The following is a 14,942-nucleotide window of genomic DNA, read 5'->3' on the forward strand; positions in this document are numbered from 1 at the left end:
CTTGCTCCACTTCTTTTTCTATTTCTGTCCCTTAAGCTCAGAATCTGATTAGTATATTTAATTCCGTGAAGCATCATGACCCGTCTACCTTTAATCAGCCTGCTGACATCCAGCCCTTGCCCTTCACATGTTGTAGAGCTCAAGATATTATCATTTACCTGTTTGGTAACGTTATGATACAAAATACAACGCACGCTGTTCATTCACAACACTGGAAAGATTTTTCATGTTTACATGTCCATTATTGAAAAAAAGAAAAAAAGATGAGCATGCTTAGGGGGACTAAAGCAGGTTTATTAAAACTCTCATTGCAATTTGAGCTTACAGCATTGCTATTAGCATAAATTTTCTGTTTAGACTTCTCTATTTTTAATTTGTTATTATTTATTGTTATATTTATTATTTACGTTTATTATTTGTTACTTTGCTTATCGTAACTTTAAAAAGACAAATATTACAAACTATATACTGAATTAAGTTAATTCTCAGTAGTGCTCTAGCAAGTTGGAAGAGAGAACATTTTCAGATTTTCTTCCTAATGAAACTGCATGTATTATAAACACTCTTTTTGCTTTGGGATCACAGTAGAAGCAAGAGAGAAGAAACTGAGGGATCATTATCACACATCACAAACAAATAACGTCCATTTTTAGTGGCTTAAGGGATTATATTTTCTTAATATACTGCTTTATCATAGTGACAAGCACAGCTACAGTCTGGATAAGGCAAACAGCTCAAATGTTATGAAGATACTACCCTGATCCAGTGAGGAACACTACACTTCGGTCCTTCCCTAAATTGTTCCAGTTGCTAATAACTACAGCATTTGGTTCTTCAATTAGACACTTCATATGTACTCTGCAAATCACCACGCCTTCAGAATATTTCTATGCATAGGTGTTTCCAAAATAAACCTCAAGCTTATTATTTACAAACATGTCAAATCATGCTCATGAACAGCTAGGAAAGCTTTCACTTAAAATTAAGACACTGAAATGATCAAATTAGTTTCCTCAAATAAATGATTTTTATCAACTTTTCTGTGAATGGTTCTTACCTTATGATGAAGATAGAAAAGAAAAAAAAAGACCTCTGGTTTAGGAGGAAGTTTTTCACTCAGAAGGCGGTGACACACTGCAACAGGTTGCTCAAGGAGGTTGTGGATGCCCCATCCCTGGAGGCATTCAAGTCCAGGCTGGATGTGGCTCTGGGCAGCCTGGTCTGGTGGTTGGCGACCCTGCACATAGCAGGGGGGGTTGAAACTCAATGATCATTGTGGTCCTTTTCAACCCAGGCCATTCTATGATTTAGCTTTCAAGCGTGTTAAATATGTTAAAATTATAATTTCCAGCCATTACAAGTAAGAGATTAAAATCTTATTCACGATCTCAGATAAAAACATTTTCTTTTTAAACCAATTTTTTTCTGCTCTTTTCATTCTGTAAAGTATCATTTTTAAATTTATTTATGAGCATTTTTAATAACAGACTTTATTATAGATTCTTAATTACAAAAACTGAATCTCAACATTGGTTATGGGCACCTTCTGAGTTTCACAGTTACAAACTCATTGCTATAGCAACCCACCCATACATATAATTTCCTACATGAAAAGCTAATATTAGAATGGAACCTTTACATATATTTTTAGTTATCTTAGTGTGATAAATGGTTTATCTTTATATAATCTATATTTGCTCTTTGCATTATTCTGCTTCTTCTACCTGCTCCTCATTCCCTTCTTGTTCATCTTTCTTAACATTTTTCTCCATTACTGTCCCATGCTCTCCACTCTATCTGTACGAAGAAGCTGCAACCAGACTTCCTTGTGTTTGATACTGATTTTTCAAAAGATTAATTCTGCTGACCACTTGCAGTCCTGCTAACACTGATAGTCCATGAAAACTTCTCATATTACCTCTCCTCTGTAAAAGAGATCTTAAAGCAAAGCAGTGCATTGTTTTCTTCTCAATTTCACATGGCTCAAGTGATACACTTATTTTCTTAATTTGTAGGTATGGGTGAAACAAGGATGAGAATAAAGCAATGTATGATTCATCACCTGTTCTAACTGTCAGAAGAGTTTCTTCCTTAAAAGCTTGATGCGTACTGCCATAAAAAAAAAAAAATTGCTGCTATAATAGGAATGTTGAATAGAAAGAAGTATTAGGATCTGTAGAACATTTTTAATAATTCCAGACTTACAAAGAATTTTGAAACAAATTTTACATTGATTAAAAAAATATTCATATTATTCTGAACAAACAAAGCATTATTTAATAGTAAGCTAATTCTTATGACCCCCACTGCCTCCTGGCCATTTGTATTTCTTTTTATATGCTGCACCGTTACAGAGTACTGATTCATAAAATAATGACATTAATAACTGTATACTTTTATAACCTTCCATTTCCATTTCATATAAGCTTATATTCCTTCAATAACAATAAATTAAGGCACAAATCTGAACTACAGCATTGAAAACACTTAAGTAAATAATTAGTATATTGCCTTCTCAATCATACAGCTGGGGTTGATTATAACTCTATCAACTGTAAATTCTTAATAGCAGTAACAACCTACTGTCCCAATTTCTAAACAGCTTTGTATATATTTTCACGTCTTTTAAATAATCTACTTTTCTCCTCCATTACTCTGCAATTCCATTTCTGTCAGTCACTAAGTACATTACCTTATATAAAGACACAGGATTTTTGGAAAGATTTTCCAGTGCATTTTTCATAAACAGAGTGCTGTGTTAGAAATTTAAATTCAAGTTCACACAACTGATTAAATGCTGGCCAAATCAGACTGGGAGATCTGCAGGAATAAATGTTCTGCTTAGAATGTTCTTCATGTAAGAGATAAAAAGTACTCCACTTAATGGTGCTATTAGCTCAAAAATAACTGTTACTGACAGGAGTTTCAACACTGAACATTTGTGTTTTCTGTGCCATGTAGAATTTAAAAAGAGGAGATAGGAAAAAATGAGAATACTAGTGTGAGAAAACTGGAGGATATAAATGCAGAGTTCAGACTAAAGTAAAGGTTAGGCCTTCCTGTAATGCAGTAACTCCTTCCAGGGAGGGATAGAATCAACATCAAGAGCATAACAATGACAGACACAGAAATTTGATCAAAAAAAAATCACACATGCAAAAAAAGTAGCTGGGCACAATAAAATATTCGTTTTGTCTATATGTTGTCTGCTTCCTTGGGATATTCACTGAGTTTCCCTCAGTTTTCACTCAGATCTGAAAAAATATGTAAAGATTTGCGTAGTGTATCTCAGAAACCTAAGGAAAGACTCAAAAATTCACGTGGTTGCAGAAACAATAGATAAGCAGTTCTTTTAAATTCACTCCTAATTTTAGAATTCATTAGAAGAAAGAATTTAATTCAAAGATTAGCATTCATTCCAATCCAATGTTTTATCAACTGGTGTGCAATAGCTTGACTCGGTGGTACAAAGAACAAACGCTGATTTCCTTTAATGAGAACATCCACAACCTGCAATAAGAATACATATTTTTTTCCTTAGAAAAATTATAAGCCGTACAGAATCTAATGTTGAATTAACATATGGAAAATGATGCAACAATTATCTATCAGTCTATTGTTACTGTAGCCATTAAAGGGTTACTACCAGAGTCTCCGAGAAAAATGCAAAAAAAAAAAAGCAGAAAAAATGCAGAAAATGTTGGATTCTGACATTTTTGAGCACAAATGTCCCCCAAGGGATACTTTCTTATTCATGCAACTGTGGAGATAGACTGTTAATATAATATTTAAGGTTTTTGTGAAGTCTCTGCATGGTGAAACCACCAGATGGTGCTATATGCTGTTTATGAAATATTTTCTTTTTCATTTTAACATATGGTATAGGAGGAAGTATGTTTTGTTCATTTTCTGAAGCAAGAGTGAACAGCATGGGTGTATGCTTTTAGATTAGCACATTTCTGAAGTGCACTTATGCCCAATTCTAGACCAATCTGCATATGACTTGCTGCATTAGAACTGATAGTCATTTAAAATACTGTTTTTAGCATTGTTAGAAATACACTGAGATAGTAGGTGGCTAATTTTGCCTTCAAGTTGATTTGCAGAGTCACAACACTTGCAACTGCTAAGCAGTTGTATAACGTTATTAGAAATTTAGCTTATAAGTAGTTTGTGGCAAAATCCAGTAAGACTATGCTGTATAAGCAATCTTCACATTTTCTACTCTTGAACACTTTCTGCCAAAGATCTTTGTTGTTTTTTTTCTTTTTTTCCTCTGTTTCACTTGATCATAGCTTAAATAATCAGGAAATCTACATATAGAATTTTACATTAATGCAAAATAAATTACTCAGTACCAGATTATTAAAAAGCTCCCTAATGAAAAAAAGATTTAAAATAACGACTTCAAAGAATTTTTATCTAAATCTCACCTCCAGCCCCACCAAACTTGGTAGCATACTTGTTTGCAGTAATTCAGGTGAAAAATACTACTTCTGCCAAAACACAACACTTTTTCTTTATGAAGAAAACTAGGCTACAATAACTCTTAATTTGGATGTGTCCCAAAAGAAAAAGGTGAACAGTTAAGAGACAATAATGACATAGAACGGACTTGCCTGTGACCCAGTAATTACTGTGCTCCTTATGAGTACCTGCCTTTTACTGTTCATGTAATCTACAAATACAATGTAATGCAGCTACAGTATGATAAAACAGAGAGATTACTATCTCATTCAACTTGCTGAAAAAAGCAAGTATCTATTCTGCCAGAAGTGATACGACCACAGACTAATCAATACGAGAAGGAAATTAAATTGAACTTTACTTGTTCTCTAGTGAACCAGCGGGCATCCTCTATTTCATTCTTGTCAACTCTAATTTCTGTAGACACTGCAACAGCTAAGCAGCCAATCATTAGGGAGGAGGGCATTGGCCATGGCTGACAAGAGACATACTGAACATGGCCAACTTTGACTCCAGTTTCCTCTTCTACTTCTCTTCGAACAGCATCTTCTATTGTTTCTCCTGATCAAAAAGGGCAAAGAACAAAGAGCTGATGAAAATACTCCAAGCAAGGATTACATCCTGTGCTTTGAACTGACTCCAAGGATTTTAAACTGCAATAGACAATTACGCATAGACATCTAGTTCACGGATCAGGGTATACATCTTCAGCTCAGGGCACAGAAGACTAATAAGGCTATCCACCACAGCAAAATGGAACTATGAAAAACTGTAATTTTTCCACTGCACCAACTATTTCCTGAATTGATAATTCATCATACATGCAACCTACCATTACCTGACACCTTAAAAATTCGGTAGGAAATACACTGTTCCTTAAATGAATTTTGAAATGCAGATCTGTTCATTTAAAAACAGCATTGCGTTAACTTTTAAGTTTTCAGCAAGAATGTAACAGCAGGTAGTCTAACTACTTAAAATGACAAAAATAGAGACTTAAGTAGACTTGTACAAAATTCTGTACAGTGTTATTCATTTTCTCTGACTCATTCTTCTTTATCTTGATACATGTAGACAACTCTTCAAACTTAAACTGCAATGAAAAAATCTTTATGTCCACATTCATGGAAGATTTACAAGGCAAAGATTCTTTACTGAGACAATGGTTAGGCAATGGAACAGACTCCCAAGAAAACAGTCACAGCACCAAGCCTGCCAGAGTTCAAGTGCCTGATAGCACCCCCAGAAACATGGCTTCATTTCTGATTGGTGCTGTGCAGGGGCAGCAGCTGAACTGAGTGATCCTTGCAGTTACTGATGTGAGATATTCTATGACTTCTGGATGTGTATGTGGAGTGGAAGTGGTGTTAAGCTTACATACACGCATATATAAGCATATACATGCTTTGCAGTATATGTCCACTGAAGCGGACAATCCATGCATCAGTAAGTGTTTTATTTGAAGATAAGAAACTTTTTAGATAGTTCAAACTAGTTCTGCAAGAACCAAACTTTTTTACTACAGATCACAATATACACTGATCTTCCTACACGTTCTGCTTTGTCCCCTAAGATAACTAACCACTAATAATGCAATCTTTTCAGTCTTTTAAGTCTTCTCATCCAATTAAGAATTAATTTCTGAATAAATTTCAAGATCTGTGGTTATATTCTTCATTTTCTTTACTAAGCAACCAAGTACTATTTCAACTAGCAAGTGAATTCCTAAGAGATAAAAGTTCTAGAGGAATTAAGTTAAACTGATCAGAAACTGCTAGGATCAGTGATCTTAAATTTCAGTATATACATTTGAATCAGTATCAGAAAGTACCAAAACTGGGGGAATTAAGAAAGGAGTAAATAAATAAACCACCTAGCTTTTTTTCAAATGACATCAGCTTATTCGCGCTCTTCCCATATTTCATTTGCACGCAGCTACTGAATACAGTTCAGCATATAGTTATTTACTATAAATTATAGCTAGTGATTAAGATGTATTCACAATAGAAGAATGTTTTATAAATTATTCTTCAACTACCAATAATTTTAACTAATTCTAAATATTACTGCTGAACACAGCTAGCAAAATCTCTTTGCTTCTCCTTGAAGATTATGAGATCTCTGCTTATCTTCCATATAATCAATCACTTAAGCATAAAGCGGAACTCTTATTTCTCCTATATTAAAACCCCTTTGTAAAAATCACCAAAGAATCACTCTTACATGTATTTTAAAATGCTTTTTATCACTTAATACATGATTTAGAAGTGTATGATGAGAGAATGATTTGAAACCTTTATTTAATCAGTTGCTTTTTTTTTTTTAAAGCAGCTGTTGCAGAACACACTATTGGTATGTTTATTATTACAACTTATCTAGCAGGAAACAAGAATATTTATTTGACATAACACAGAACAAATTTCTGAATTATTTACAATGTATAAAACTGGTATGTGGGAAACCATCTGATAAGGGAAAATTACTCACCAGGTTCTACAAATCCAGCAAGACAGGTAAACATTCCAGGGGGAAACCTCTTCTGTCTACCTAAAAGGCAGTGATTCCCATCCGGGTGAATGACTTGCATTATCACAACAGGATCTGTAATGGACATTAAAGGAACATATTTCAACTTTTGGAGGACTTAAAAGCAGCAAGAAAATTCAGCCTGTATTGAAGTATATACACAAATGTGTATACAAACCAGAAAATTTTAAGTGCTTTAAATCAGAATGGTGTAAATGCCCAGAGCAAGCAGTTATTTTATTTTGCTTTGACTGGTTGTTTTTAGTTTGGCAACACAAATACTTTGTGTAAGCACTTTACTAGCCAAGGTTATGGCATAAATTACCTGCAACCCCAGCATACAATCTGTTAAGAGTCCAAAGGTACTAACTTAGCTATGCGTCCAGCAGATAGAAACAATTTCAGTAACAAGTACAATTTACTATCACCTCCTCTAAAAGCACAGGCCTGTAGGGTGTAGTTTCCACTTAAATACACAACACAGAGCCAGGTACTCTGAATGCAATACTGACTAACCTTTCCACTTTCACTTGTTTACTGTCAATTCCTTATCTGAAGTTGCATCTTTTCAGTCCTGATAATTTTATGCACCTTTTTCTTTTTTGCTAAATATTTTCTATCGATATCATTATTTTTGTCATATGTTTCTGCATACTGTTTATCTACCTTCTTCCCTTTTTATTCTCAATTATTCCAATGTTCTGTTTTAAAATGTTTCTGCCTCAGATTAACATTTTCCTCTTGCTATTGTTTTCTAGAACTTCTCTTTTTTAGTGTCCAAACTGCTTGTATTTTCTCTGCATAAAAATGTTTACTTCAGTAATTATCATAGTCAGAGATCTCAAAATCTGTTGTCCTACTTGGAGGTACATGCCACTGGCACAAAGAAGACTATGCAGTACTGCTGTTTGCTTATTTGCTTTTTTCAGAGAAAGGCGTAAGTACACTACACCGATTTGGCAGTCTTTTCTATATTCTCTCATTCCTTCTTTAAGTCTGTTGTACCAGAACTACAAATGCAAAAGAGAAGCATAGGTAGTGGAAGGAAAGTTGATACCATATCATGCAGGAAAAAAAGGGTTATTTTCATTCCTTATTATCTTTGCATCAATACCATAGCAAGTATAATAATCTCCTTTGCAACATGTAAACAAAACAAGCCGCAGAATAAGCTTATTTTCTGAATAAAAGTAAACCTGGCAGTTTGCAACTGAGAACGAAAAGTAGAACCAGAGCAGATGGTTAATGGTGTCACCAACAGAAAAATGTAAAATTAAATCCTCTGGGTTGTTAATATAATTATATCATTTATATTGTTGGAATTTCTAACTACAGTAAATGCAGTAAATGCTGTTATTGTCACTGTCATTTTTTGTCACGCAATAAAGTTAAAGATTGAAATCTGAGTTTTGTAATCCTAAATACAGCTGAAACATGCACAGTCTGGGAAGAGACAAATACATAAGAACTGAACAGAAACTGAAATAATTAAAAAAAACACAACACCTGAGTAACATGCACTTCGTAACATTTGAACAAGCTTATCTTACAATATCCTCACCAACTCTTGGATATGACGTGTTATGAACACCTTGGAGGCTGGGACAATCTTCTTTTACACAAGTTTTCTTGTAGCCACCTTCTTCAATCTTGGTTGCGCTCCCACAAGTTGGGCAGAAACGGTAGCGGCTGTGCCATGCTAGAACAGATCTAGCCTGGGCTACCACTCCTTTCAAAAAATAGATTAAGAATACATAAAATTACTAATTCATTTAAGCTCTTCAAATTAGAGGGAAAAAAAAGAGAAGTATTAAAGCCTAACGTAAAAATTGAAGTAGGCTACGGCTTAAACTGTCATCAACTGCATCAGAAGTTGCATAATGTAAGTTTTTTACATGCTTTTATTTGCAGTATAGCATATGGAGTACAATGCAGTATGATGTAGATACAGATCAATTTATTTAAGATATTTGTCCAGATCAACATAACCTTTTCTTCACTGACATTTCTTTGCCTGCATGAAGTGCTAGAATTGCATACCACACTTTATCTATGGTGAAAAAGGCATTTACTACAGGTATCTTGGCATAACAAGGTATTGACTGTCTCATTTAAATTTGAGGTGCAAGTTGAGTTTGCCCTTTATCCTTCTCTAAAAGTGACCTTATTGCAACAGAGCTGTTGCAACATGTCTGTGGCATTCATTTGAACTTGGGATCCCAACCTTGCTACACTTGCTCTCAGTTTTCTCCTCTGGCAAATATTTAGCACACCGTTACAAAGGACTTGTTACTCATCTTCATTACGAGAAACTTCACAATGGATTTTTTTTTTCTTCTTCTTCCTTTTACAGCACTAATGCACATGCATTAATATTAAAAGTGTTATCTGTAAAATCATGATAATTAATACACTTAACAGTTTACTACTCACAGTTGCAGATGTTAGCACTTTGCAACTGCAAATTTTTACACATAGAATTCTTCATAAAGCCACTAACAAGACTGTGGAAATTTTATTTTTTCTACTGTTATTGAAAATACCTGATTACTTTGCAGTAATTTGTCCTTGCAGCATACCTCAGCAAATAAAGCATATCTTTCTGCTACACATTTGATTACTGTTGCATTTTATGCATCTTACCAGCTTCGTTTTCAGGTAGCTGCAGTAGTGCTGGCATTGGTGGATGAAGAAAGTAACAGTCCTCATGCTTCTGTTTAAATCTCTCAGCAGAAGTAGGATTTATGCTGAGAGCAAACCAAGCAATGAGCCCATCATCATCACCTTCTTGTAGGACCTCCCCATTGTGAGCAGTCAAAAGACTTGTGTGCAACTGCAGATCAACTCCAAGAAAAATCAAGGTGACTTCATCAGACTGGCTCATGCAGTGTTCCACATCCTTGTGGTGCAGTCTGCAAAGCCTGACTTCTGGCCGCTCCAACTTCTCTGCTCCCCCACTCAGAGTAACCAACGGACTTAGGTCTGAAAAAAGTATGTATACTGTAGCTGGATGGATTTGTTTTTTGCTTAGCCACTTGGAATCTATTCTTTTATCACTTCTTCGGTCCAGAAGCGTTGTGCCAAAATAATTTGAATATTCTTTCACTTCAGTTGGCAGAAAATCAGGCTTCTGTCCTCCTTTTGCATTAGCCAACAAATTAGCAATGTGCTTGTACCCCCAAAATTTAGCAATGTCCAGAGCTGTCTGCCTTGATTTATTAACGATGGACTTATCACACCTACAGAAACAGAAAAGAACAACAATTAACGGAGTGAACTTTTTCAGGAGGAGTTCCAATGTTGTACTATTGTTACAGCACATAGATCCAATACCATTGAGCTGCACAAACTTTTCAAAACTCAGAATCAAGGGCATTCTTCAGGCTATATGTTGATGGTATTAAAAAATGATTGTAGTTTTTATTTTGCTATGGCCAAATCCCTCATTTATGGTGCATTTTTGACATCACTTAGCACGGTTCATGTAGTACCACAAGAGTAACCAATTAATTAAAATCCCAAACACTGCAACATGCTGTCCTGCCCTGCCAGAAGAAATAAAAAAAAAAAAACAACAAAAAAACCCCACTGGCTCAAGACTCTTTACAGGGGAAGTTTTGAAAGGCAAGGAAAGAGCACTCTTCTGGCTTACCAGCAACACAAAATTGACTAGTTTAGCTAGCACAACTTTCCAGAAGCTACCAAAAGAGTAACCAAAACACTTAAAAAACAAGTTTACCATTAAGAAAGAATGAAGAATATGGCCTGTTTTTAGTGAGTAAAGCAGCACTCTGTTAAGCCTGGGACATAAGCTGGCCTGTGCAGATCTATTTGTTCCCAAAACAAAGCAGAATGAAACATCTGGTAAACCAGTGTCTCATTGTAAATATTTCAATAAATTAAAAAAACATATCTGAAATACATTGAGGCGAACTGGGGGGTCACTCAAACAAGAATAAACTACTGTTTTTATTTTTATTTTTATTTTTTGTCAATTTTAAACTAAGTGGCTAAGTAAAACAAAACTGTAATCTTCAAATCATACAAGAGATGCTGTGTCAGACTTATCAGTTTTTAAAACCAGAAGACACCAGTGCATTCATGCTGCTGATACACTGGTAACTTTATCACAGGCAGGAGTGCTTTTACTTGAGATTTCAATTAAACTAAATCCTGTCTGAGAGAGTTCGAACATGTTGTGGGAAAGTATTCAAAGACTAACATAAAGACTCTTGGTGCTAAGCGAACTGATATTGTTCATTTATCTTCAATTTTTTTTTTTCTTCTTAGGTTAAAATCTTGCCGTGTTTTCTACTTATTTTCTTATCACTGAATTTCATTCCTATTTTGTCTTCCACTTTCTGCCTGCTCACGTCCATGCAGACTGTGATGAAACTGCTATCCAATATCTTCTGCAGTGGCCCAAAATTTTCAGATCACCAAGATCTTTCTTCCAGTCTATAAATGTCTCTTATAGCTTTTCTCAAGCCTGGATGAACTGAAAAAAATAACTCAGGCTTAGTTTGTGGAATGTTATACTAACGTTACCTTGCTAGTTGTACTTGACATTCATGTTTACACATCCAGCAATTGCGTTTTTCCACATGACTGCTATGGCTAAACATTACTGATATGAAACCATTGAGGCTGCAGTAACACATCAGTAAATATGGCCTAAGAGAATGGCCATGAAAAGGGCATTTACAAGCAGAAAACTCCTTTTTTTTTTATTTTATTTATTATTATTTTTTTTTAATATTAAGTAGAACTTCTGTCAAGCTGACAATTTCTCCAAAATCTCAGAGGGCTCCTCAAAAACACGGAGGATTTCAATCTACAATATATGGCACAGCAACACTGCTCTACTTGCTAGAATACACTAATTATGGTACAAAAGAGCACTCCATGGTGAGCCCCAGCAGAAGAATGTACAGTACATTAGTAGGTCTTAAAAATAAGGGTGAGAAGATCTGGGAGGATGTAGACAATCATTTATAACCACAGAATGAACTAGTCTAGTTTGGCAGTGTAATTAGGGATACAGAAAGGAACTGACTGGTCTTCATAGAATCACTGAGACATCTGGGCTGGAAAGGACCTTAAAGATCAAATAATTCCAAGCCTTTCTGCCGTGGGCAGAGATAACTCCCAGTAGATGAGGCTGCCCAGGGTCCCATACAGCTTGGTCTTAAATGCCTCCAAGCACTGTGCCACTCATGAACTTGCTGATGGTGCATTCAATCTACTGTATCTGTCATTGATAAAGATGTTAAAGAACACTGATATCAATACTAAAACTAGGACTAAAACTGAGGGACACTGCAGAGGTCAGCTGAGCTCTTGCTCTCATTTTGGAATGTTACTCATTAGAAACATCCTAGCTTTATATGGGCTTTACAGGAACCCTGAGGCTTCAAGACCTCTGAAGCGTTTTCTGCTTTACTCAGTGTCTTTCAACACCAGAACTACAGGATTTGACTTGAGGACAGATAACAAAAATTAAAGTAAATCCTTAACAAGCAAAAACATATCTCGTTTCACATTGACCAAAGGAGGTTAGAAAAAAAAAAAAAAAAAAAAAAGGAAAAAAAAAGACACCTTAAAAATAAAGAAGTGTCTGAAAAATAATAAATAAATGAAATTTAGCAATCACTGACTTTGGTAAAGGCATGTCTATCATGTCCAAGATAGTGGTCAATATGCTTGCAGATATTCTGCAATATCACTGGTTCAAGTATACTACAATTAAACCTGAGACAAAAAGTCCAAGTGGAACAATTAAACGTATCAAGTTTGTACTCAGAACAGTACTTGTAATGGGATTGTATCACCATACTTTATTGTACTGTATTGGTTTTTGGGAGGAGTGACCCTGCCTTTGAAGATCAAAGCAATAAGAATTTAGAAATCCTCACATAGTTGAAACTGCTGTTAGCAAGTATGGAAATCATGATGCAGTAGCACAATCCAGTTATAAACTGACAAAAATTTCTGAATTTTAAGCCTGAAAATTCTTCTGCTATCTACCAAGTAAATGTACTTATCTGATACTGCATTTAAATGGAAAGAAAGGGACTGAGCTCCTCAGCGGGACCTACTGAACAGCTTACCCTCCTTCCAGAAGAATCCGCACAACATCAAAGTGTCCATTTCTTGCAGCATACATCAGGGCTGTCCAGCCGTTACCTGCAGTCGCATTGAGCAGTGATGGAGAACGGCTGAGCAATGCTTTCAGCCTGGCTGCGTCTCCAACTGCAGCAAAATTATGCAGCTGGGAAACCATTTCCTGATGGAAGTTCTTTTCAAAGTTGGTCATTGTCTCAACTGAGTTGGAAAGCAAGAACACCTAAAAATATGCTTACTGTTAGCAAAATATTTTAAATAAATGAAGCAAATTGTTAACATCACACAGACAACCCTAACTCCTGTCACTAAATTATGGTAATGGTCCAATTTGTGTAATTAGAACATACTTGTTGCCCTTGAGCAAATTTTTCGCCTCTCCTATCTGCAAGCACGGTAAAATTTTACCTAAACAAATCAAAGTTACTTTCAAGGAGGCTTAAGGAAAGAAGAACTTTGCTGCAAAAATGAAATTTCTTTGAATACAAATACTCCGGTTTCCGAGCAAACAAACTGCAAATCCAGACTTCTGAAAAGCACCAAACCCAAGAAACAAACCCCAGGTGCCTGGGGAACAACGGAAGACACACATAAGATGGGTTCCTTTACAGAAGACCAGACCACCCTCCCCTGGGGCGATCTTTCCTAAGCTCTGCTGCGCAGCCTGGTCCATTTAACTGCACCTACGGCCCCACGGCCGCTGGGTGGCCCACACGGTCAGTCCGCCCGCTCCCTGCACGGCCCAGCTCCGCGCACGCGCAGCCCGCGCTTACAGCTGCGGACGCACCCGCTCCGCTCGCTGCAGCGTCACCGGGGCGCTTCGAGAGCCGGCGGGGTGGCAGCAGTTGCGACCCCAAAGGTCGTGGCTACGGACCAGCCGCAGGCGGGGGAGAGTCGTGCTTGAGCCGCTGTTTATTATCTCCCGGGCCCGAACCCGCTGCAGAGCCGAGCCGCCAGGCGCCCCGTTACCGTCAGTCGGGCTGCGTACGCACTTCCGCTGCGGAAGGGGCGCGTCTCAGGCCGTCCCGCCCCCGGGGTCGAAAGGGCGCGCAGGGGGAAGGTTGCTCAGTACCGAGTGCTGCAGGCGACGGGTCCCGTGTTTTGTCTGGTTACTCTTTGCCAGATAAGTTATTTAGCTACAGAAAGCAGACTTTTTTTTTTTTTTTTTTTTTTTTTTTTTTTTTTTTTGGTTGTCTTTTGCAAGGTAATAAACCACATTAACAGTAGAATGTGCAGTAATTGTAAGAGATGTGGAACAAATGAGGTACAGCAGGGGACAGCAGTTGAGAGGGGAGCTGGAATGCTGGCTGTCCCCCCTCTGCCTTGCCCTCGTGAGGCCCCGCCTGAAATACAGCATCCTGGGGCCCCCAGCGTGAGAAGGACTGCAGCTGTTGGAGTGGGTCCAGAGCAGCCCAGGAGTTGGACTGTGCGTCTCCTAAGAAGGAAGGTTAAGGGAGCTGGGCTTCTTCAGCATGAAGAAAGCTCCAGGGAGACCTAGTTGTGGCTTTCCAGTACTTGAGGGGAGCTTATGAACAGGAAGATAACTGACTTTATAGTCATATAGTGATAGGGTATTGTGATTTTTTTTTTTTTTTTTTTTTTTTTTTTTTCCTGAGTATGGCACTGGAACAGGTTGGCCAAGAAGGATGCCCCATCCCTGAAGGCATTTAAGGCCAGGCTGGATGTGGCTCTGGGCAGCCTGGTCTAGTGGTTGGTGATCCTGCACATAGCGGGTGGGTTGAAAGTAGGTGATCATTATGCTCCTTTTCAACCCAGGCTATTCTATGATTCTGTGATGGTAAGGCCCTGGCACAGGTTGCCCAGAA

The 14,942-nt window shown here is 37.0% G+C and overlaps 1 protein-coding gene across 2 annotated transcripts; it reads right to left on the minus strand.

Moving 5' to 3' along the window:
• Positions 1–404: 404 nt before the first annotated feature.
• On the minus strand, positions 405–14,096 carry NUDT12 (nudix hydrolase 12). Of its 2 annotated transcripts, none has more exons than XM_048931525.1 (7): positions 13,890–14,096; positions 13,104–13,339; positions 9,637–10,232; positions 8,555–8,722; positions 6,955–7,068; positions 4,829–5,028; positions 405–3,510 (listed from the first exon to the last, which is right to left on the minus strand). In XM_048931525.1, the coding sequence occupies exons 2-7, from the start codon at positions 13,307–13,309 to the stop codon at positions 3,400–3,402; spliced, it is 1,395 nt and encodes a 464-aa protein (XP_048787482.1). In that variant the 5' UTR covers positions 13,310–13,339; positions 13,890–14,096; the 3' UTR covers positions 405–3,399. The 2 variants fall into 2 exon arrangements, with proteins under 2 accessions (XP_048787482.1, XP_048787481.1); XM_048931524.1 differs by having other exon boundaries at positions 435–3,510; positions 13,904–14,096.
• Positions 14,097–14,942: the final 846 nt, after the last annotated feature.

Source organism: Lagopus muta, chromosome Z (genome assembly GCF_023343835.1).
Source record: "Lagopus muta isolate bLagMut1 chromosome Z, bLagMut1 primary, whole genome shotgun sequence".
NCBI classification, from domain to species: domain Eukaryota; kingdom Metazoa; phylum Chordata; class Aves; order Galliformes; family Phasianidae; genus Lagopus; species Lagopus muta.